Consider the following 24,729-nt stretch of genomic DNA (forward strand, 5'->3'; position numbering starts at 1 on the left):
CTGATGGGCAGCTGTCAGAGCCCGGCATCGGTGTCCCACATAGTCTGTCTAGAGCTGTTGACTGCCTGCCCTCAGAGCGGGCTCTGCTCACCCCTGCCCCTAGGCTGCTCTTCCTGGTATGCAAGAGCCTGTGCAGCTCCATGCCTTTGTCTAGTGCTTCAGGTGCTTTGCCTGTGTTGCTCACGGAGCCAATGTCGTCTGCAGGCAATCGATCTGGCACCAGGCCCTTTAACGTCCCCCTGGGGGCCTCAGACCCCTATCTGGGTTGACCTACCACCAGGGGAGAGAGACATGAGCGGAGGGAGGTCAGTGGGCCCAGGGGGGAGTCTTTCTTCCAGGACTGATTGCTGACCACCCACTCTGTATTAGGTGCCTGCTCATCCCAGTCCTTCCACTTTACAGGTGAGGCCAAAGAGGCCCGGATGCACGATGCAGTTCCACAGGCCTGAAGCCAGCCCCATGGCCCTACTTCTCCTCTGTCCTGCTTTCACACTTGCATATGGGCTGGTGACTTGCAGAGCAGGGCTCCTTGGAGGTTAGGTTTGGTGGGGCAAGGGGACCATCCCCACTGCGGAACACTGCTGGTCACCAGTGCTGGCCTCCCCTGCCTGCCCCATGAGCTGTAGCAGAGAGGGGAGTTTATCCTGGCTCTGTTCCATGTGAAGTCTGCAGTGTTCTTAGGCCACCTTTCTGTGTCTCAGTTTCCTTGCCTGTAAAATTATAATATCTGTGTCCTAGGATTCTTGTGAGGCTTAAATGAGAGACTCTAGGCAGAGCACTTGTGGACAAGGCCTGGTGTACAGTGCCTGCTTGGTAAACATGGGATCTCATTACAGATTGTTCTTGTTCTGAATACAGCCTTGGAAACCTTGCTCCATGCCTGGCACTGTGCTGGAGGCCTCCAGACTGAGTTAGGACTAGAAGCTCATATGGAGGCTGGGGTCAGAGGGAATGCCTAGTGTGGTCAGAGCTGTGACAGGGAGAAACCCAGAGGCTTCAGAGGGTTGGATGAGTTCCCATACCCATCCTGGGGGACTGGAGGTTGTGCCAGAGGCTAGCTGGGGTCTGGGCCCTGTGGGTGTGGGGTGGGGTAGGGGGAACAGCCTGAGCAAAGGCATGGAAGTGGAAGTGGCGGGGAGTTCAGTGTTGCCAGAGATGAACCATTAGAAAATGTCAGTTCATTTTCTTTCTAGGAACACTTTTCAGAACTTGCTGGAGCCAAGGAAAAGGGGTGCCTGGAAATGCACGAGGACCTCTGGAGCTAGCAGGCCTGTGTACAGACTATGAATACACAGCATGCTGCCCAAAAGTGCTAATGATAGTGATAATGATGTTTCTCTATGCTGGGCACAGTTCTAAGCAGTTTATGAACTTAGTATTCCTCACAAGAATCACATCTTAGTACCCCCATATTACAGGCAGGGAAGCAGGCCCCAAGTGGGGAAGTGACCTGCCTAAGATCTGCCACACCAGAGTGGCAGAGCTGCTATTTGAACATGGTCGGGGTTCAGGCAGGGGTTGTGGACGGGCCTGGGAAGAGGGCAAGTGTGTTCTGACTTAGGGTGAGTGGGCAGAGCTGCTTCTGGGCAGAGCCTGCCTTGCCCTGCCCTGCCCTGTCCTGCTGTGTGGCCAAGGCACAGCTTGTCTTCTGGGTCCCTAAGCCTCTGGGCCTCTAAGGCTGGTTGGGGACCCTCCCCCACCCCAAGCTGGGCTATATTCCTGCTGTTTCTGAGTCCCTGTCAGGTCTGGCACAGTGGTTATTCTGGGTCCCTAGATGGTAGGCACTGGCTGGGTGGTCACTCAGAAGTGTCAACTGCTCTGGCCTTAGAGTTGGAATCAAGTATGAGGGGCTGGTTGGCTCTTAGGGCTTGTTGAGGCTGGAGATAAGTGCTGTATGCACCTGGACTTGCTTTGTCTCCACAACCCTGTAGGGAAGGAGTGACATCCTCCAGGCTAGGAAATTAAGGCTCAGGGAATATATAGCTGGGTGCCTGAGATATATAACCAGGGTATCATAGAACTGGGATTTGAACTCAGAGTCAGCCACAGCAAAACCTGTGCAGTCTGTATTCAAGCAAGTGTGCTGCCTTAGGCTGTGCAAATGACATGAACGCCAGTCACAGCACCTCCTAGCTGGGCAATTACTGCTTGCAGACCCTGTGCTGGCCACCAAGTCCTTGCATGTCCAGTCCTGCCCTTGGAGGGACTTTTGGCACCCAACTTCCAGATTTGTGATTTGAAATTGTAGCTGGCTCGGTTCTCGGAAGTCTCAGGAGAGGCTAGGGATTATGGGACGCCCTGGGGGGTTCTCAGAATTCCCAGCCCAGTGTGGACATGGCTGGGCCTGTCAAACCGGGCGAGGGGCCCCTTCTCTGTGAGTTGACGAGGAGAGGCCAGCATTGTTATTCCTGGTCTCTTCATACTTGTCCTGTGCTGACAGCTGGGTCCTTGGAACTACCAGAGCCAGCCGACCTGGGCCTCCACTTGGCAATTGGGAGGTAGGTCTGGACATTGAAGCATTGAAGAAGTCAGGTGAGGAGACCCCATGTGGCTGTGGTTTCGGGCAGCAGTGCTCACTGGCTGCACTGAGCCATTCACATTTTTGGGGGTGCTGCTCCATGGGCACATCAACAGAATGACCCAGGGCAAGGATTGGAACACATTATTAGTCAAGGTCATCTGTCTAGTGTCCATTCTTGGCTGTGCAGCCCTGGGAAAGTTACTTCACTTCTCTGAGCTATGGTTTCCTTATCCGTAAAACAGGGATCATGACGGGGCCTATCTCAGAAGGCCACTCTGGGACTCAGGGAGGCCAAATGCTGCACAGTAAAGGCACAGGCTCTGGTGTCTTCTGCCTAGCTTTTGTCACCACCTTTACTTTGCATAACAGACTGTTGGCCTCGGGTAAGTCACTTCGCCTCTCGGAACCTCACTTTCCTCATCTGGCAGATGGGGATAATAGCAGACTCTTTCCTACAGGACTTCCTTAGGACACAATGAGCAGATGGCCTGCCACGGGCTCTCAAGCAAGAGTTGCCCTCAAAGAGTGGGAGAAACCACAGGCATCTGCCTAGAAAGCCGAGTCCGCTTCCCAGACACCCCTGTGGGGTTCAGTTCTGGCTACCCATGAGCAGTGATCACAGCACTCTCATCCTCATGCACTCTGTCTGATGGACTATAAATAGCACGCAACATTTTCAAGTGAGATTAGGGGAGAGCGTCTGTGGGTTGAGGCCTGCCAGCAGAGGTAGTGAGGCTGATGAGCTGGCCATGGGGACAAGAAGGAGATAGGAGGTCGTGAATAAATCATCACACGACTAATGGACTAGCCATAGGGTAGCTTGTACAATTAGTGCATTAACTGTCCAGAGAAGGTGACCTCTGTGCTGAGTGGCCCAGTGTCCCTTGGCATACAAAGTGCCTGGTGTCTGGGGTGCCCTTCTCTGAGGTTCAGTGAATCTGGGAGCAGGCCCTCCCCAGATCCTACAGAGGCATGGTGGTGGGGTAGGGGTAATGTGGGAAGGCACCTCATACTGCTTGCTGTCCTCTGAGGTGGGCTCCCCAGTGCTCTGAAGAGTTCCTACACTGGGGACACATGGCCAGTCAAGCCTCACAGAGGGCCTCCCACCTGCATCCCAGCTCCCAGCAGCCTTCATCTGGGACAGGATGGGGCAGGTCCTGGGGCAGGTCCTGGTGCAGGTCGGTCAGCTGTGAACAGAGCTGACCCCTTCCTATCCCTCCAGCTCTTTTTTTTCCTTCTCAGCCTTTTTGGGCTCAGTGGTTTGAACCCAGGCTGTCCCAGCGTGACCAGTTCCTGCCGTGTTGCCAAGGTGACCAGACCATCTGCATTGCCAGGGTTGGGCGAGGGACTGTGGTGCACGAACATGCACATAGCCTGGGCTCGTCAGCATGTGTGTTACTTACCACACCTGGTACATACATGTGTGCACAAAGCTCAAACACACACATTCCTGTGTGCAAAAGCAGACACACAGAGACCTAGCCCCAAGTGTCCAGCACCAGTGCTGGTGTTGGCACAGGTTTGTCCCCATGAGGACCTGTGCACTGAGTTTTCCCACAGAGGAGCAGAGGTGCAGAGCTGACATCCACACACCACTGCATGTGAGACACGAGCTGTTGGACTGCCTACTTCATACCTTGCACTTTCATTCCCCGCGTCCTCACCTCTGCATGAGCAGCTCCTCTGGCCACCAGTCACCCCCCCTGCCCTCCCACCCTCAGTGGACAACACCAGGCCACAGCAGCACCTCCCACCCCAGCACCACGGGGCTTCTTTGCCACAGGGGGGATAATGAAGGCGCAAGTTTTAGGCACGAGTGGGCCAGAGCCCTGGTGCCTGCCACGGTGAGGTGCTCATCAACACACTTGGTACTGACTGTTATCCTTCGCTCTCTTTCTTTCCCTGGGTCACCTCCTAAACTACCCGCTCCCAAGTCTCTGACTCGAGGTCTATTTCTGGGAAATGCAAAGTGGGGCCAGGTGCACATATATCCCTGACAATCCTAGAATAGCATGCACTATATTCCAGGTGGTGTGTTCGTGAAAGGATGGTGCACACATGTGCACCCGTTGTGTACTGGACCATGACCTGGATACCTTGCATCCACTAACTTCATTAATTCCCAACAGTTGTAACAGGGAGGCACTAACATTAGGCCTATTTAACCAGTGTGGAAATTGAGGCAAGGACTAATAATGCAAATGTGCACCTTAGAGGTGGAGACAGGGCAAGTTAGAGCAATTAGAGGCCAGGACCAGGCATAAGATGAATCCATACCTATCTCACCCTAACATATCCCCGCCCCCCCTTTGCTGGAAGATGCTGATGTGCAGGTGGAAAGGGGGAGCACCCTCAGTCATCCTCTCAGCTCTGGCCCTGTGCCCCTGCCACTAGATGCACATGGCCTCTCCAGTGTGCCTTGTTTAGGAGGTGACAACCCCTCTGGCATTGGCTGGCCTGTCACTGTGGGCCACTGGATGCTCTACCCCGTTTCTTCCTTTTGGAGCACAGAGAGACCCAGGCAGTCTCTCCTAAGGTTGTTGGGCACTAAATAAAAGCTTCAGGAGAGAGAAAACTTTTCCTGGACTCTCAGTAGCTGCCTCACCTGCTCTCAGGGCAGAGACCTGCTGGTAAGACCCTTTGTTCTAGGACAGATGTCCTTAATCTTACCTCATTCTTCTGGGAACAGGCTCAGAGAGGGTCAGTGGCTCAAGGTCACATAGCACAGCAGGGGCCAAACAAGGTCTAAATGCCAGTCCCTCAGCCCACCAGCCCTAGGCTGTCTATAGCCCCTGTGTCCCCATAGTATCAGTTAGCCATGAGGGACAGGCAGTGGGAGCCATTCGACTAGGAGGTGGTCCTGGGATATCCAGAGAGACTCGTTTCACCTAGGGACATTAGGATCAGGTGTATGTGGTCAAGTGCAGGGTCTCTGTTCCCATGGCCCTCAAAGTCCTAGATTCTCATGTCAGCTCTGCTGTGGACTGGCCATGTGGCCTTGGGCAATGTACTCACCCTCTCTGAGTCTAGTCTCTTGTCTCTATTGAAAGACATGATTGTATGAACCCAAGTAGCATGTATCAAATGTTGGGCATGCCTCATGCATGATGGTGTACAGTTTCAGTTCCTCAGGGTTGGAAAGGCTTGCATGGTTGGTGAGGTTGGTGTGAGACAACTGTGGGGTCAGAATGTCAGTTCAGTCACCCTCTAGCAGTGAATGCCTTCCCATCCTGAGCCTCATTGTACATGAGACTGTGCCAAGAACAGCTTGCACCTCACTCAGGAAAGGTGAGGTAATGCATGGAAGGGTGATGCTGTCAATACCTTTCCTTGTGTTCCAGAAAATACCTCAGGCTTGTGTTCTTGGCCCAAGGCCCTGGGAAGACTCCCAAAGGACTTTGGGTTTGGCCTTGGACATTATAGATGGGTCACATGCAAGACCCCCCTACCTGCCCACCCCACCCTTTCTCTATCAGACCTCATCTTCCCTTTCCCTCCTGCTGAACCTCTTCCCTCAAACCTCAGCTCCTCCTTGCCTGTTCCAAGCCTTGGCTCTCTCCCAACCAGCTCCCTTGGGGGGGGGGGCGGGGGTCATCCAGCACCCCCTGCAGCCTGAATCTTTTCCATTTATTCATTTCCCCTGAAATGTCTGTGTCCTCTCCTATCTGTTCTGAGCACTGAGGCAGCAGGAGCTTTCTACTCTGTTCACATGGTGCCTCACACGAGGCCTCGAATGACTGGTGCTCAGTGAAGATGGGCTGTGGAATAAATGAATGAACGAGGAAGACACAGACCAGGCAACCCCACCATTTCATAGGGGAGGCCACAGTCTCCACCTGTTTGGCTGTGGGTACTTTTGATGTTCACAACACATGGGAGAACCCACATAGGATCACAGAGGAAACCAGAAATGTGACCAGGACCTAGAGGAGCTTCTGATTTGACAGACAGGGGAACTGAGGCCCAGACAGGGCAAGGTCCTGTGACAAGTTGGGACCGAAGTGGTCTTGGCATGGACTATAGCCCTGCCTGCCATGTAACAGTGCAGGCCTCAAGGACACAGTTGGATTAGACTCCTGAGGGGCTGTGACACCTGGTTCCTGTTGCCCTCCTTAGCCTCCTCCTGGGAACTTGTCCCAGGTTTCAGACAGTCAGACCTAGGCCCTGGCCTCAGGGGCCTCCTGGCTGCTGGGGGACACTCAGAGGGATAGGTAACTGGTGCCCAGAATGGTCTGGCCTAGGACTGATAGAAGCACAAGTGGTCGGGACTTGGGGGTGGGTGTTGAAGGATGCATAGGAGGTGGAGGAGGAGTGAGGAAGAGAGGGCATTGTGCAGAGGGCCTGGCATGTGCGCAGAGCAGGGAGATGGGAAGCATTTCCTCTGAGTGCCATTTCTGGGGCATGGTAAATGAGGGAGAGGGCCCAGGCCCTCTCTGAGCGATTGCTGCTCCCTCTCACCTACTCTGCCCCATCCCTGGCACTTAGCTCCAGCCCCATTGCTCTCCCTCCAGTTTCTTGAACACACAGAGCAACATTCCAGTGTTAGAGCCTTTGTCCCTGCTGTTCCAGAATTGCTGTTCCCACATTCTCTCAGAGGGGCCTTTCCTGACCTCTAGGACAGTGCCTACCCTGCCTCCAGCATAACCTGGGTTTTTTTCTCCTCAATGTGGTTTTTGTTTGTCTTGCCCCATTCAGATGTCAGCCACAGGCACATAGAAGCGCAGGAGCTGAGTGAGTAAACATTGAGTGTGGTTCTGGTGAGCAGGTGGAGGCCTTGGCAGTTCTCAGAGCTGGGTTGTAAGGGGAACCTTGGGTGGAGTGATGGGCCCACCCTATTTTCTGGGCTTCTGATCTCAGAACTCAGGCTTTTGCCATGCCAGATGAATGAACCCTACGACCCTCAGAGGCCTGTCAGGCCCTCCCAGGGAATATTCTGATCCCCCAACAAAGCCAAATTTACAAAATGAGGAAGAAAAGAAAAGGGATACTGAGAACACAACTGTCCCTGCGTTCCCCCAGCAGAGCTTTAGGGTCATTGCAGGAGAGAGGCTGGGGGCTCAGGGCATGGTCCTGCCTGGCCTTTGCCTAGACAGGCCTCACATTGCGCCCAGCCCATGTTGAGGAAATATGACCTCCAAGGTGGGGCTCCTCGCCCCCCCCACCCCCACCCCCATAGGGACAAGCAGGCCTGGAGGGCTCCTAAGGGAGGAGGTGGCTGGAGCACAGAGGGACCAGAGGTAAGATACCTCAGTGGCAGACACAGCTCTGTGGCTAATGATTGGTGACCTTGGACAAGGCTGTACACATCTCTGTGTCTTGTTTCCTCCTTTGTCAAAGATGCTTAAGCCATCCTACCTGGAATAATCTTTGATGCAATGCCAGGTACTCACTGAAGGCAGGTACTGGTTCTAGGGGCCCAAGAAACATGTTATGGGGACTTGGCAAGGAGCACCGGTGAACCCAGGGGCATCTTGGAAGGCCTCATAGAGGAGGAGGCGTCCTCTGAGCTCAAAGGATGCATTGACTTCCAGAAGACAGGGCAAGGCATTTTGCAGTGAGGAACCAGCTTACACTGAGGTTCTAAGGTGTGGACATTCCTGAGACATCACTTGCTGAGGATTGCATGACCCTCAGTGGGGAGCCCAGCCCTCAGTTTATTCCTAGTGTGTGTCCTTTTCTCTTGTGGATTTATAAGAGCACTTTGTACATTAAGTACATCAATCTTTATTTTTTAATAACACACATCAAAGACACAAAGCATTTATACCTTTTATTTTTTTATGGTGGGTTTCAATAAACAGCATCATAAATATTTTTATGTTGGCAAATTTTCCATCCTGTTTATTCATGGTATTTTTTCTTTTGGTTCCGGATGTTCTTTTTTTTTTAATTGCTTTTTTTCCATTACTGTTTAAACTCTTTATGCCCTCTTGCACCTCCACCCACCCACCTCCCCCTACTCTCCACAATCACTGCACTATTGTCCATGTCCATGGGTCCTTTCTCTTTTTTTGCTCAATCCCTCCACCCCCTTACCACATCCCTCCCAGAGCTGTCAGCCTGCCCTCTATGAGTCTGTCTTCATTTTGCTTGTTATTTCCGTTTGTTCATTAGATTCCATGTATGAGTGAGATTATATGGTATTTGTCTTTCTCTAACTGGCTTATTTCACTTAGCATAATGTTCTCCAGGTCCCAGGATATTTCTTGTTACTTAATCTCAAGTATTTGCTATCCCATGCACATACATCCTGGGCACTTAAGAAATGTCTGAGACTCAAATTGGGTTGAAACTTGAAAACTTACTGCTGTAAGAAAAATACAAGTCTTTGTTCACTGGGTTACTACCCCTGGAGTTCTTTCTGTCCGTCTGCTCATTCCTTCCTGCCTGGAGTGAGGTCCAACTGAGGTCCTCCCAGGGGCCTGTGAGCTCTCTCCAGCATGAATCAGACTCAGAGATGTGATGGTGGAAGAGAGAGAGAGAGAGAGAGAGAGGGAGAGTGTGTGTGTGTGTGTGTGTGTGTGTGTGTGTGTGTGTGTGTGTTGGCGGGGGGTGGGGTGGAGATTTCCAGCTAGTCAACTTCCATGTATTAACTTGCTGAAGCACCATCATCACCCCATGAGATATATACCATAATTAATGCCATTTTACAGGTGAGAAAACTAGAGTTCAAAGAGGTTATATGACTTGCCCAATGTCATATAGGAAGGGACAGAGACAAGATAGGAGCCCAACCCATATTGCCCCAGAACTCATACTTTCAAACTCTCCTTTGGGATCCAGTCCAAGCTCATTAATATGCACTCATGGCCACTCAGAGCCCCAGTCTCTTTCCTGTTTTGGTATAGTGCTTTGGCTGCAGTGCCTGTGCACCTAGGCACTCGATACACCTCCTTCCCCATTATTAGGGTGTACCCCTGCCTGTTTCTCTACACCACCTGCATCCCCTGATCCAGTGAAGGGCCAGCCCTTCACTGGCAAATAGGAACTGGAAATTTCAGAAGCAAGGAGGCCTTGGCTGATGCCCAGTGTGTGAAGAACAGAGCCAGGTGTGCTCCTTGGTCTGCGGACCTCGGAGCCCCACTCATTGTATTGTGGTTGGTTTCAGGCTGTGCTCTTTCTGCTTCTGCTGCTCACTCCAGGAAGCCCCTCCATGCCCTAGCTGGGTCAGATGCCTTCCCTGGGAGGGGGCGCTGCCTGAAATAGCCACTCTAGCAGAGTGCTCAGGGACCTCTGTCCTCTGCTGTTCCCAGAGGCCTGGGACCAAGGACACTCTATCTCTCTTCTGCCCCCACCCCCTACAGAAGGATGTTCTCGAGATAAAAATACCCCCAGAAACATTCCCTGGTGCCTGGCCTGACCCATCATCCACCCCTGCCAGAACCTCCTGCCCTGGCTTCCCTCAGGTATCAGAGGATAGATGTTTGCTCCTCCTGGAGACTTGGTGAGACCTTCCACTGGGGTCAGTATGCCCAGCCGCTGTCTCCAGACTATGGAATGGGGGGACGGGGCCTGAAGGGTTTTGGGCACTTGTGGTGTCTGCAGCCAGCACTTAGCAAGCGCTGCCTGCTGGCCAGTACTCTCCCAAGCACAGAGAAGCAAGAGAGCTAGGCTGCTCCCTGGAGGAGGAAGCTCATTGTTCTCTTGCTTAGTTGACTGCTGTGGCACATTTGGAGAGCATCACTTGGGGCCAAGTAGGAGGGTTGGGATGTGCCTGCTTGAATCCTGTTGGGGACCCCTGCTTCTGCTCTGAGCTGCCTGTGCCAGCTGCCAGAGCTGGAAGACCCCTGTCAGAGAACACTGGGAGGACCTGGTGCTGACTCTGGGTCTACTGTGTGCCACACACTGGGGCAGGGCCTCAGTTTACCTACTTGGCAGGCTCCCGAGGTAGGTGAAGTCTACTCATTTTGCAGATGAGAAGGTTGAGGCCCAGGGAGAGGTCCACAGTAAGCTGAGAGAGTGGCCAGGCCTTGAATTTTGGAATAAGGACCCTCTTGCCCCTTGTGTGCCACCCCTCCTAGGAGGGTTGATGACATGTTGGCAATGACGACAGCTGCCTTCTTCTGGAGCCCTGCTGTGCCAGGCCCTGTGCCCAGAGCATACTCCCTCATCACATTGAACTGCACATCCCCTGGGAGTCTAGTCATTAGCCCATTTTGTGCTGAAGGAAGCTGGGCCTCAGGAAGGGGAGGTGGCTTGCCCTGTTCCCTGGGAGGTGTCAGCCCTGGCGTTGGCTCACAGGTTGGCGCTGGCGGGAAGGTGTGGGGGTGCTCCAGTGTTGGTCCAGGCCCTGCCCTTGCTGTCTGGGAGGCTGAGGGCCAGTCTGGCCTGTTTGGGCTCTGGCTGCCCCTCTGTTGTGTGTAAACCCTGTCCCCCTCCCACCCAGACTACTGCATCCAGGACTGTGACCATGCATGACCCAGGAGAACGTCTAGTAAACTCCAGCTGGCTGAACTCTCATCACGGGCTGCTGCAGGGTGGCAGCAGGAGCTCTGGGCAGGGCATCCAGGGACCTGCGTTCTTGTCTCCAAGGTGCCACTCATTCAGTTGCTTTGTAATCATGGGCAAGTCACTTCTCTGCACTTCAGTTTCTCTATAGGATAGAGCTAATCTTGCCTCCCTTATGGGTGAGAACCAATCCGACAGACTGGATTTGTGTGTCCAGAGAAAATCCCTTTGAGGAGATAGAGAGTCAGGAATGAGGCTGAGAGAGCCTGGGGCAGGCCAGGTGACCAGCAGGAAGCTGGGAGGGGCAGGCTGTCCACCCTCATCCCTTCTCCCTAACCTTTTTTGGCTCCCATTGCCCTGTGACAGACACCTTCTCAGCTAAGAGTCCAGCTCTTAGGTGACCTGGGGCAAGGGACTTAACCTCTCTCAGCCTCAGTTTCTCTATTTGTCCAGAAGTAAGAATCATCTATCCTTTAGGGTGGTGCCTTGAAGGCTGGAATAACTGAAGCCAAGAGCTGAGCACACAGGGCCAGGCACAATGTGGGCCCACACAAGGAGACAGGCATAAGATTAGAGACCTAGGCACAAGCCCTGGCCGTGGGAATTCCCAGTTCTAGGCAGTGGTCTCTGATGCAGCCTCTCTGAGCCTCAATTTCCCCATCAGTTTTGAGAGTGAAAGGCCCAAGAGAGGCACTGAAGGGTCCAGGGCAGCTGCTCAGGGAATGATGAGGGATGGGGAAGCAGTGGGTGAGGACTGGGAGTTTTGAGTTGATAGCCCGGGGGGACCATACAGGCCATCTCCATACAGAGTACGCAGATGCCCAGAGAGGCGAAGTAACTCATCCAAGGTCACATAGCTTGTGAGAGTCAGAGCTGGAACTTGAACCCATCTCTCTTTGCCCATTGCCATTGTCTGCCCCAGGAGGCTTATCATATGTGGTGACTCTTATCATATTATTGGTGGATAGATGGATAGACAGTTGCCTTAGTCCCAGCCAGAAAAAAACCGTGTGACAGTAGATTATAGCCAGCCTTGGACGTGAAAGGATGGGGCTTCATGGGCTCAGTGACTGGCAGGTGGGGGAAGGTGAAAAGGGCATCCCAAGTCAGCTTGCCTCTGGAAATTCACAGACTGTCTTCCCAACACAGTCTTCCGTGATCCTTACAGCAGGATCCTTATGCAGGAGATGAAAGCAGGGGGCCCCTTTGGCAGATGGGAAAACCAAGGCTTGGGGATTGTAGGGACCACATAGGACATGTGTATGTTCAAGGCAAGTCTCTGACGAGTTACTGTATAGTCATATACCCATTCACCCACTCATCTATGTATCTGTCTCCCAACTACCGCATTCTTCCATCCATTCATTCACCTATGAATATGCCCACCTACCCACCCATTCAAATACCCACCAATCCATTCATAGTCTGCCTACCTATCTATCTATTATTGACTTATTCATCTATCCACCTACCCACCCACCCATTCATTTATTCATTCACATGCCTACATACCTGTGCATAATCCATCCATCTGTCATCCATCCAGCCATCCAGCCATCTACCCATCCACTAATTTATCTATCCACATACCCATCTGCCCATCCATAATCCATCTATCTATAATCTACTCATCTATCTATAATTATCCATCTATTGTGCATACATCCATCTATCTATCCACATACCCACCTATCTATCTGTAATTCATCCATCTATAATCCTCCTGTCCATCCATTTACACACCCACCTACCCATTTATAATGTGTGGTGACTCATCAACAGTTGACTTATCAACAGTTGGATTTATTTTTCTATTTTTATTTTTTAAAAGATTTTATTTCTTTATTTTAGAGAGAGGGAAAAAGAGGGAGAGAGAAACAGGGATTGGTTGTCTCTCTCATGCCCCCACCTACGGACCTGGCTCACAATCCAGGCATGTGCCCTAACTGGGAATCGAACTGGCAACCTTTTGGTCTGCAGGCTGGCACTTAATCCACTGAGCCACACCAGCCATGGAAAAAGTTGGATTTATAATACACCCACCCATTCATTCAGCCATAATTCATCTATCCATCTATTCATAATTCATCTATCTGTGTATCCACTCATTCATTCATTTATCCATCCACACACCTATCCATTCATAATTTACCCATCCATATATCGTATCCATTATCCATCCATCTATAATCTACCCATCTATCCACCAATAATCCAACCATCCATCCATTCATCTGACTATCTGTTCCATCCATCCTTTCATTTATCCTTTCATATAGCCACCCATCCATCATCCATCCATTTATCCATCAATCCACAGGTGAGCCCTATGATTGGAATTGGGAAGGCTCTTCAGGTGGTGGCTAGGGGCACAGGCTATGGACCTGAGTTTCTCTGTGACTTAGGAGAATTACCATATTACCTACCTCTCTGGAATGGGAATAGCAATAGTTCTACCCTTGTGGGTTTGTTGTGAGGATTACATGAGTTTGATGTCCGCAAACAGCCTACCACAGTGTCTGGATGCAGTAGACACTTACTAATAATCAGCTGTTATTTTCTCTGAGGACCCATTTTGTCTTGCCCTTCTCTGGTTCTGAAAGTTTGTCATGGATAGGCTGACATGCTGCGAAGGTACGGGGCATCAGGGTTGTAGGAGTCACCCTCCACCTTCCAACAGGGCCCTGGGGGTAGCAAGCAGAAATGTGGGTTCCTGTGGAAATTTCTGATTTTTGAGCCACTCTGAGGAGAGCAGACCATCTACAGTGATTTGGCTTTCCTTTGTTAACTTTAGGGTCTTCTAGAGACTGACTCATCTCCAGCTGATGCTGGAAAAATGGCAGCTGCTGCTATTGCAGCCTTGAAGATAGCCATGTGCCCACTCAACATCGTTATTTAGAAAATAGGATTCAAAAGGTAAGATTAAGGTCATTGGCGTGCACCTGTCTATCTAGTCATACATTCAGCCAAACACGCATCTATACACTCACCCACTCATCTATCTATTCTCCTATTCAGCCTCTCATTTGCTCACTATCCCTCCACTAGTTCCACACATCCTCCCATCCATTTGCCATCTACCCACCTACCTAACCCATTCAGCCATCTTTCCATCTTCCAACTATTCATCCACCACCACTCCCAGTCATTCATCAATTTTCCCAACCACCCATGCATCCTTTTATCCATTGATTAATTCGTCTATTTCTCCACTCACTAATCTATCCACCCAACCCATCCAATAATTTTTCACTCATCTAACCCATCCATCTTTGTGGTTACTACTCATCCATCCATCTACTTATCTGCCAGTCCCATTTATCCATCCATATGCTTGACCATCCGTCTGTACATATAGCTGTCTCCTCATTCATTGGTCCATCTATCTCCTCATCCATTTCTCCATTCAGGTGCTTATTCCCTCATCCCTTTGTCTGGTCAGTGAGCATTTCCTGGATACCCTTTCTGTGCCAGGCCTACATCAGCCTCTCTGCACCTGGGCAAGGTCAACTCTCACATGAGGTAGAGAGTAGTTTCTGACCCTAACAGGAGAATCCAGGGCCAGAGAATCCAAAGGGCTTTATGGAAGTAGTGGCCTTCAGCTGATCCCTGATGGGTGAGAAGATTTTAAACACTTCCTTTTGCTGTGATTTGGGGGTTGGCCACATGGAGTAGAGGGATTCCACAATGAAATGCATTGGGAGCCTGTTGCTGTGTCCAAACAGGAATGGCCTGGACAGGAGGGTGGCTTTGAGAATTTGGGAGGTAAAATACATAGGACCTGTTGAGGGAATGGAGAGTGTACGGGTACTGATGGAGAGGGAGGAGGCCAGGCTTGTAGCTGGGGCAATTGGAGAAGTGGCTATTGGCTGCCAACTAACCCCATGAGGAGTGAGAGGAGGAGGGGAAAGGTGAGGGTGAGGAGAAGGTGAGGAAGGGGAAGAGAAGAGAAGAGAAGAGGAGGGAGAGGGGGAGCTGGGGGAGGAAAAGAGGGAGAAGGAGGTTTGGAAGAAGAGGAGAAACCATGGTGCTATGGTACTATGGAACATCCAGGAGGGGAAGCTAGAGTTCAGTTGCCTTTGCCGCAGAGGAGCCACCTGAGGCCTGTGAGAGAGAGCCCAGGAGACCAAGTTCTGTGAAGGTAGTTTAGTGGTTGGTGATCCCAAGGAGTCTTGTACTTGAGGTGAGTGGGGAGTGAGCCAGGAAGGGAAGGAACCGGTGTGGGGTGGATTTTTGACAAAGCCACTGCTGAGGGCAACTGGCTGAGGAACTTGGGGAGGCAGCATAGAGCAGGCACTCCTGTCAATCATCAATTGCAGGTTGCTCCTGGGGCATTCATTCCCTAGTTTGCCCTAGAGCTATTGGGCAGAAAGACTGTGTTGGTGGTTAAATAAATAGTGGGCAGTGGGCCCTGGAATGGTGAGGGTCCAAGGAGTAGGTAGAACACTGACCACTCCCATCCCTATCACATAACATGTTGTTGCTGTTCCACTCCTCGGGCCTAGCAAAGCCTCAGCACAGAAAGCCTGCACTATGTCAACCCCGAGTGTTTTCAGGCTATGAGTGTACACTGTGGGGAGAGGCTGGTCTATGCACTGGTGGAGGGGAAGGGAAGTTGGCCTGCAAAGGTGCCCCTGCACAGGAGTTTGTCCTCTTCTCCCAGACCCTGAGAATGCAAATGGTCCCCCTTCCAACCCTCCATCTCCACTCCAGACCAACTCTTGGCTATCCCCAAGCTAGCCTCAGCTTCCTCACTGCCCACCGCCCCCCCCCCCCGAATGTGCCAGCATGCCCCACCCTTCTCCTTGCTCCATGGCACCCCTACCAGGAATGCCATGCCCCCCCCCGCCCACCCCCAGGCCTGTGCACTCCTAGCCCCTGGTGTCTGTCACTGCTGAGCTCCCTGTCTTGCTGCAGTATACCCTTAGGCCTGCAAAATGAAAGATTGGATTTTCAAAGGTCTCCTCCTAAGTCTGATGAAGAGCAAATGAAGTAGGAGATTCTGAAGCTGTCTCAGGACACAGTGAGAAAGTTCCAAGATGAATTACTGATATCTGTCACAGGCATGGGCTTGAGAAAGGTGCATGTAAGCCACATTCTGACTTTCCCGGAACTAAGTGATCTTTAAGGATTCTTCCAATGGTAGGACTTGATCATGAAGTTGGAGTTCCCCGTCCCTGGACATTCTAAGCAATAGCCGAATGCCTTGGGTTGGGGTGCTGGGATGGGTTTTATCTCTATTGTTGAGTGCTGAGATTCAGGATGTCTGTATGTCTAATCACTACATGGAATGGCAAAGGCCTTGAGGACTGAGATTGAAATATAGTGTCATACCCACATTCTGCCTTGGGGCCTGGGGGACATTTCTTTTTCTTCCTACCCTCAGTCTGGGAGCTCATCCCTTGAAGGCTGTGTGACCTGGGGCAAGTAACTCAACTTTTCTGAGCTTTAGTTTCTTCATCTGGAAAATGGGATAATAGTCACAATATTGTTGTGGGGATGAAGTGAGTTAATTAGAGCTCTTAGAACAGTGCCTGATGGATAATAAGCACTGGATGTACATTGATTACTATGCTTATACCTTGGAAGTGGTCCTGGCCAGAGGAGAGGCCCCTGAAGGTGGGGGATCTTGAGTCCTGCCCCTCAGGGCCCCTCCATTGGCTAGTATAGTCACTGTTTTCTTGGCATCTGAAAATGTGAGCCCAGGCCTTGTCCTGGTCTCCTCCAGATGTCATTGAAACCTGAGGTGTCCAGAGCCTTGGAGCCCCTCCCAGTGACTTTTGGAGCCCTCTCACAGGTCATGTGTTAGCTGCCTCTCTAAAATTCCAGCCCAAGCCTGACCAGAGTTATGAGCAGGCTGGATGCCAGAGGCTGGTCCACAGCTGCTGGGCTGGCAGAGACAGCTCCAGCACTTCTCCAGGGCTCTGGGTCCATGTGCCCCACTGGCCCACTCTCTGCCTGCTAGGCTTGCTTCACTGCTATCTCCAGTGTGAAAGTCACCCTGTCTCTTTTGGTTCAGGTATTGCACCTCAGTGTCTCTCTCCCATTCCCTCCCAGCAATGCCCAGAACCCTCTGGGCACCTGCTGACAATGGTCCTATTATCTCTACCATCTCATCCCAGCCCACAAGTTGCTTTGTGACTTGGGGAGAGTCTCAGCCTCAGTTCTCCTATTTATAAAATGGGGACCTGGCCTGCTTGCTTGCTAAAGCTTCTTTCATCAAAACAAATCTAATTTCATTTCTTATTTGATTTAACCACTTGCAGCCTCTGAACAAGAGCTAAACACCTTTATATCCCTGGTTGAGGATATTGTCCCACATTTGTTTCTTTTTTTAAAAAAAATTATGTATTGGAGAGAGAGAGAGAGAGAGAGAGAGAAAGAGAGAGAGAGAGAGAAACATTGATTTGCTGTTCCACCCATCCATGTATTCACTGGTGATTCCTGTGTGTGTCCTGACTGACCTGAGATTGAACTTGCATTGGGACGACGCTCCAACCAGTTGAGCTGCTTGGCCAGAGCTCATCTTACATTTCTTAAATCGAGTCTCTAAAGACTCGATTTAAGAGTCATGCAACCTTCTGGCCAAGCCAGTGTTATTGTGTGAGGGGTGTCCTTGGGATGTTTGGTAAGTTGGTGGTGTTGGGGTTGTTACTCATGGGTTTTCTTCTGGGGCTTTCTTTGTGGTGCTGTGTTCACCAAGCTTCTGAGGGACTCTCCACACCCTGAGTGTGTCATGCACACATTCACATTCATCCACGCATGCACATGCATGTACACAGACAGCACAATGAGGGCAAGAAAGGCTGAGACTGGACTATACTTGGCTCCCACTCTGTCTCTGTTCTTGACTTTCTGGGTGATTTGGACAACTGACTTTGCTGTGAGTCTGTTTCCAGCTCTGAGAAAAAGGGGAGCAGGTATGAACATGACCTCGTTGTTTTTTTCTATGTGGTTCTAGGAGGAACATCAACAGGTGAGAGTGTTGCCAGGCCTGTGTGACATAGTCTGGTGAGTCCTAGGTGCCCAGCCTTATAGAGACACCAGGAGCCACTGCAGCGGTCCCACCTACTTGGGAGCTGGCCAGATGTGAGGCTACTCAACGGCCAGGAGCTGTGCATCAGAATGGGCTCTCTGGCCTTTGATTCTTGCAATTCTGTCCCATGCAGGCCTTGAGCTATCTTGGAGTTGCAGCTGGAGTAACCATAACCTGTTAAATGTCCCCCAAGGCCTCCAGGCCACACAAACCCACCCCCAGCAATCTGGCAACCTCCTGCCAGCATCCATGTACCCCAACCTTGGCACCTCCCCTTGGAGGATCCAGGAATCTGGGGATGAGTTGTCTTCCTGGCACAGAGTCCTTGGGGTCCCCCCCCCCCACCGGCTCCCTGGCCCAGACTGCATTTGTCATTCCAGCCTCCAGCCTCAGCTTCTCCAATCTATGGTGAGGTGGGCAGGTGGAGCACCTGTCGGGGGAGGATAGTAGCATGAGGAAAGGCCCCATGGAATCTGGGGCCCCATGATGGGAGACCTTGCATTAGGCAAAAATGGTTCGAATCTCACTCAGCTCTCCTGTTTATTGGCTGTGTGGCTTTGGGGAAGGCACTTTACCTTTCTGAATCTCCATTCAGAGAGTAGAAGTACAGATAGTAGCTACCTCCTTGAGCTGTGGATCTGCTGATCTAAGAGCATTTGCTGATGTGTCTGGCCTGCTCTCCCTGTGGTTGGAGGAGCTGATTCTCTCAGGTAGCAAGCACTGCATGAGCATCTGGGGATCCAGCAGCATCTAGGAACCTAGACAGACCTAGAGAGGGGTCTGCAGCCTTGCGGCTCTACCCAACCCTGTCTCCAAGATGTTCGGAGCAGAGGTCAGAGCTTGTGCCCCCCTGAGGCTCTGGCTGCAACTGGTCATACAGACCAGGGATGAATCCCAGTGTTGCTACCTTCTGGCTATGTCATTCCCAGTGTCTAAGCCTCTGGTGGGTGTCCAGCTGCCTGCCTCCCTGCTGCTGTCCTGGGATCTTCTCTGAGGCCTCAGTGTCTTCTGGGCACTTCAGGTCGCCCAGCCTTGTCTAGGTCTGACTTCATAGTGCAACCAGGTGGGGTCTGGGGGTGCATGGGGTCCCCAGTGGTGAGGAGAAGCATGCCTAACCTCCTCATGCTCATGTCCGGGCCGGCCAGCCAGGGGTCTTCCTCTCCTTCCATCTCAGCCCTGCTGAGGCAGGGTGAGGTCCTGAGTACCCACAGCCCCAGTGCTAATGGCCAGATGGCCCCAGTGCCTACAGGGCCAGGTGGTGCCATGGCACCCAGACTGCAGATGCCTCAGCCTGGTACCAACAGGCTGTCCCAGAGCCAGCAGGGTATTGGGGGAGGGGTGGCTTGTGTGTCCAGAGACTGGATGAGTATCTCCAGCACTGGGAGCAGTGTTTGTCTGGTGTGGGTGCGGTACTATGTGATGTGCCCTGAGACCACCCAGTGTGTGTGAGTGTGTGTGCGTGGCAGGCTGACCAAGTGACACTTTGAGTGCTTCCCACATGCTTTAGTTTAGAGCTGAGGAAAGTGGGTGGCAGGGAGGCCCCTGGAATGAGGTCAGCCAGTCAGTGACTCCTCTGGGCACCAACTTAGGGACCCCCTCCTAGCTACTGCTCACAACAAGGAGGCAGAGGGTGTGGTGTATGGGTTTTGAGAGTGGGCACCTTGGATGGAGTATGTGAATTTCAGGAGGGTGGGTGGGGCCCAGCTTGGTGTGTTCTTAGGAATAGGGCCTTCAATAGACCCTGTGGGGTGAGTCAGCAGTGAGGGGAACCAAAAACTCCCTGTGCTCAGGTGGCTGATGGCCTTGTGGGAGGGACTGCAACCTTGTGCACATCATTGTTGTTGTTATTACTACCTTTATTAGGCCAGAGGTCAGGGTTGTGGGGTTACACTGGGGACCTGCATACGGTGTAAAATCCTCCGAGAACACAGGGAAAACCTCAGGAAAAATGGAGATATTCTAGTGACATTAAAGCCAAGGCCTGATAGAGGGAGGTGGTGGGGAAATGCCTGAGAGGAGAAGATCCAGGGTGGGTTTAAAGAACAAGAAGGAGGCCTCGGGCAGCAGCATGGTAAGTGAGGGGGAGGCTGGGAAGTGAGATCAGAGGGGTCCCGAGCTCTGCTCACACAGGTGCCACAGATGCCTGTGGGGGCTCTGGCTTTGAGTAGATGATGGACAGGCTCCCTCTGGCTGCCACTGGACTGGGATTGGGCAGTAGCATGGAGGTGAGCAAGATGGTTGCCAGGCTGGTCCAGGTAGGTGACAATGGGGCTGTGTGAGTGCGGAAGAAGGGGTAGATCCTAAATGTATTTTGAAAGCAGAGCCCTTGGTGTGGGAGTAAGAGAAGCTGAGGATGAATTCAAGGTTTTTGGCTGGAAGTACTGGGAGGATGAAGTGGCAGGTTTCCAAGCTGAGAAGGAGGATGAGGAGCTGGCTTATGGTGGGAGGGAAGATTAAGATCCTGGTAGTAGATAAATTAGGGTCAAAACATCTGCCAGTCACATTTGAGGGCCCTGGGTGGAGGAATTTGTGGGCTGTTGCAGGACATCTGCTGTCCTATCTGTTGCAGGAGCCGACCCACCTGGAGCCGGCCTGGGGGCGAAGAGCCAGGGCTGCCCTATCCCCGGGATGACTGCAGCCAGCCGGGCCAACCCCTACAGCATTGTGTCATCAGAGGAGGACGGGCTGCACCTGGTCACCATGTCGGGTGCCAATGGCTTTGGTAACAGCAGGGTTCACACGCGGCGCAGGGGTCGAAGCCGCTTTGTTAAGAAGAACGGCCAATGCAATATTGAGTTCGCCAACATGGATGAGAAGTCACAGCGCTACTTGGCTGACATGTTTACCACTTGTGTGGACATCCGCTGGCGCTACATGCTGCTCATCTTCTCGTTGGCCTTCCTCGCCTCCTGGCTGTTGTTCGGCATCATCTTCTGGGTCATCGCTGTGGCTCATGGTGACCTGGAGCCAGCTGAGGACCGTGGCCGTACACCCTGCGTGTTGCAGGTGCATGGCTTCATGGCAGCCTTCCTCTTCTCCATTGAAACTCAGACCACCATTGGCTATGGGCTGCGCTGTGTGACAGAGGAGTGCCCAGTGGCCGTTTTCATGGTGGTGGCGCAGTCCATTGTGGGCTGCATCATCGACTCCTTTATGATTGGCGCCATCATGGCCAAGATGGCCCGGCCCAAGAAGCGGGCACAGACACTGCTGTTCAGCCACAACGCTGTTGTGGCACTGCGTGACGGCAAGCTTTGCCTTATGTGGCGTGTGGGCAACCTACGTAAGAGCCACATTGTGGAGGCCCACGTGAGGGCTCAGCTCATCAAGCCAAGGGTCACAGAAGAGGGCGAGTATATCCCGCTGGACCAGATTGACATCGATGTGGGCTTTGACAAGGGCCTTGACCGCATCTTCCTAGTGTCGCCCATCACCATCTTGCATGAGATTGACGAGGCCAGCCCACTATTTGGCATCAGCCGGCAGGACCTGGAGACAGATGACTTCGAGATCGTGGTCATTCTGGAGGGGATGGTAGAGGCCACGGCCATGACCACACAAGCCCGGAGCTCCTACCTGGCCAATGAGATCTTGTGGGGTCACCGCTTTGAGCCTGTCCTCTTTGAGGAGAAGAACCAGTACAAGATTGACTACGCACATTTCCACAAGACCTACGAGGTACCCTCCACTCCCCGCTGCAGCGCCAAGGACCTGGTGGAGAACAAGTTCCTGCTGCCCAGCGTCAATTCCTTTTGCTATGAGAATGAGCTGGCCTTCATGAGCCGTGACGAGGAGGACGAAGCTGATGAAGACCAAGACAGCAGCAGCATCCCTCAAGCTAGGCATGACTTTGACAGACCCCAAGCTGGTGGCAGTGCCCTTGAGCAGCGGCCCTACAGGAGGGAGTCAGAGATCTGAACTGCTGTTGGCCAAGGTGCAGCATCTGCCCAGCCAGGGAGAGGCCTGCACTTCCTGAGGGCCCAGGGTTTTGGCAGAATGGGCCAGACACACTGGTTGCAGACTCAGTAGCGTTTTAGATGTTTTATGTTTCTCCACAATGGCCTTGGAAGGTTGGCGGGAGAGTGGGTAGCTGGAGCGGGTAATCCTCAGCCTCAGATGCCCAAGCAGGCTCAGGGGCAAGGAGGTGACCTCCTGGGGACTGGACCTTCTGCCCGAGGAAAGGGCTGCAGTCTGCCCAGAAATGGCTCTACATCTGGCCACCCAGCCTCTGTTTGGGGCTGGAAGGCTGGAGGGCAACCTGATGGTTTTTAATGTGGGGAGAAGTGATGGGCTTTGGCTTTCTCAATCTTAGCTTGGGAAAGACTGTTTACCAAAAAAATTAACATGTGATTAAATTTTTTTTCAATCCATGAGGGTACAAAAAAAGGGACAATTAGAATTCCATTTGTTTGCCAGGATGCTGGCAGCTAGGTGGAGGCTCCCGACACTTCCCCAAGGCTGGATGGACCTCTGTCTCCTCTGTGAAGGCCAGGCCATGGTGGGTGGTGGGCCTGTGGAAAGCACAGCAACACCATGGATTTTTATGCACGTGGGTAGATTAGATTCCATTTGTGATAGAAAAACCAAGACCATGCTCATTATCATAATACAAGCTTTCCAGTGTCATAGAGGAGGAGGAAAGGGGCAAGAAAAAACTAGTTAGTTCAAGCTTTTTGAGTTTGACTTTGCCCTTTAGAGGTGCTTCTCAGGGTTGAATAGGAGACCTGTCTGCCATGGAGGGTTTCCTCTCTCTCGGTGCACTGTATTCTCCTGGTTTACTTCTCTCTTTTTCTGGCCAGTGGCCTCCACACCTTCCATGGAGAGGGGCTGTTGGGAAACGCAGGAGTGGATGGCTCCATGGGATGGAAGCCTGGTTCCCAGACTGAGAGGAATTGGATCGGCCCCATTTTGTAAGGGGCCCCAGCATGACTTGTGCCTTAGAGACACCGAGTAGTCTGGCTCCAGTTTTTGTTTTTATAGGACTCTCCCCACTACCTTGACTCTACTGCGAAGTCCCTGTCAGCCTCTCTGTCTGCAGAGGCCGGGCTGACTGGTGTTTCCTCTGAACCTGGGGCAGCATGGGAGAGCCCAGGTGAGTGGCAGCCAGGCTGTACCTGGCCGAGGAGAAGTCTTAGGAAAGATGTGGAATTGTTGGCTGAGGTGACTAGGAGTAGCACACACATCCAGGAACTCTACCCAAGAAGAGGTTTGAGGCTGACAACTCTGCTGGCCCAGAAGCAGGCCCCTGGATGAGAACCTGCCCAATGGGGGCTTGTTTCCGGCAAAGAAGACAGCTAGTGGGGCCTGGACCCTGGGATGGAGTTGGGACCCTTCCCAGGACAACTAAGAGTGCCATCCTCCCAAATGACCAAGCCCATAAGGAAGTTAGTTCTGGCTTGCCTGCCCAGGCTGTTCCAACCATGCCCTCAGGACAGCTCACAACCTGAGGCACCAGAGACACTGGCCCAATTTGGGGAAACTGAGGTAGAGTGCAAGGTCGTGCAAACAAGGAGTAAGTCTCTGGTGACAGGGAGAGGTTAGGGCCTGGGTGGGGTCTTCTGACTCTTCCCTCCTCCTCTGACCCCTACTATAGCTGGAGACCTGACCTGAGGTCAGGGGCTGTGGAAGGCCTGGGCATGGACTATCAGCTCCCCACCAGAGAAACTCCGACAGCCCCAACTCTGAGGTAGGCCTGACTCCCAACACCCCATCCTAGCCTCAGACCTCACCCTGACTTCTGGCCAAGATGATTCTCCCTGAGGCACTGGAGGCAGCTCTTTCAGGATCTGCTGGAGGAGCCTCTGCCCTGAGCCCAGCTGACTTACTCAGCCTTAGCCCTGGGGGTGAGGATGGAGCTGATGTTGGAGCACTCACCTACCAACGCCGTCGCAGATTGTCAGGCTGAGCAGGGGTGGAACAAGGTGACCCCAGTTAGTTGGGCAGCATTAAGGGCTGGTGCTCTGATCTGCCCAGCAGCCAGAGATCCTTCCAGGGCCGGGTGGACCAGCCTTCCACTCACTCCAGAGTGTACTCACTTCAGAAATCACTCACTTCCACTCATTGGAGTGTAGCTGACCAGAACTTCTAGGCTGTGGTGATTTCAGGTGGCCTGATGTACCTCTTCTCAGGTATGTCCCCTCCCAGGCCCATGCCAGACAGTTCAGTCCCTGGATCCTGTAGGAGATAAGCTCCAAGCTGCCTTTTGTCTCTCGCCAAAGGCAGATGCTGTGCTTTCACTTTTCTGCCCTTCCCCTCCTCTGTATTTATTTATTTATTTATTTATTACTTGTGCTAAAGATCAAAATGGTCTCCCTTTTTAATGCACTTGAAACTGGAGGGTGGATGGGAAGAGGGGCTATTGTGTGTGCAGAGTGAGGATCAGATGGCTCCTGGGGAGCGTGTGAGAGGTGTGTGTGTCCACATGTGGTGTGTGGAGCATGGGAATGCTCATACACATGTGCATGCATGTGGTGTGTGGTAAGTGTGTGTACGTGTGTGTGTATGTTGGGTGTAGTCTGTGCTGAGCAGGTGTGTATTCCAAAGTGCTCTGGCCCTCACCCTCCCAGGCAGCAGGATTTCCAAGAATTTTCTTAATAGTCTGAAGCAGGAGGTTGGAGGTTGGAGTGGGCTACAGATGTGGCCTCCCGCATGCTCTGCCCTGCGGCGCTGAGCTGCTTATGCCGGAAAGGGCAGAAGTGTGTGTGTGTGTGACTGTGAGAGTGTG

General features: G+C 52.3%; 1 protein-coding gene across 1 annotated transcript in view; it reads left to right on the forward strand.

The window, feature by feature from the left end:
- The window catches only part of KCNJ12 (potassium inwardly rectifying channel subfamily J member 12), a 49,433-nt gene extending 25,037 nt beyond the window's left edge, over nucleotides 1-24,396 (forward strand). Inside the window, exon 2 of the mRNA XM_037068854.1 lies at nucleotides 20,575-24,396. Within this exon, the coding sequence (XP_036924749.1) occupies nucleotides 20,634-21,923 (1,290 nt within the window). The 5' untranslated portion in view covers nucleotides 20,575-20,633 and the 3' untranslated portion in view covers nucleotides 21,924-24,396. The remainder of the gene's footprint in view (nucleotides 1-20,574) is intronic.
- Nucleotides 24,397-24,729: the final 333 nt, after the last annotated feature.

The sequence above is a fragment of the Sturnira hondurensis genome, unplaced genomic scaffold (assembly GCF_014824575.4).
Source record: "Sturnira hondurensis isolate 20B ecotype Veracruz unplaced genomic scaffold, ASM1482457v3 Scaffold0018097, whole genome shotgun sequence".
NCBI lineage: Eukaryota > Metazoa > Chordata > Mammalia > Chiroptera > Phyllostomidae > Sturnira > Sturnira hondurensis.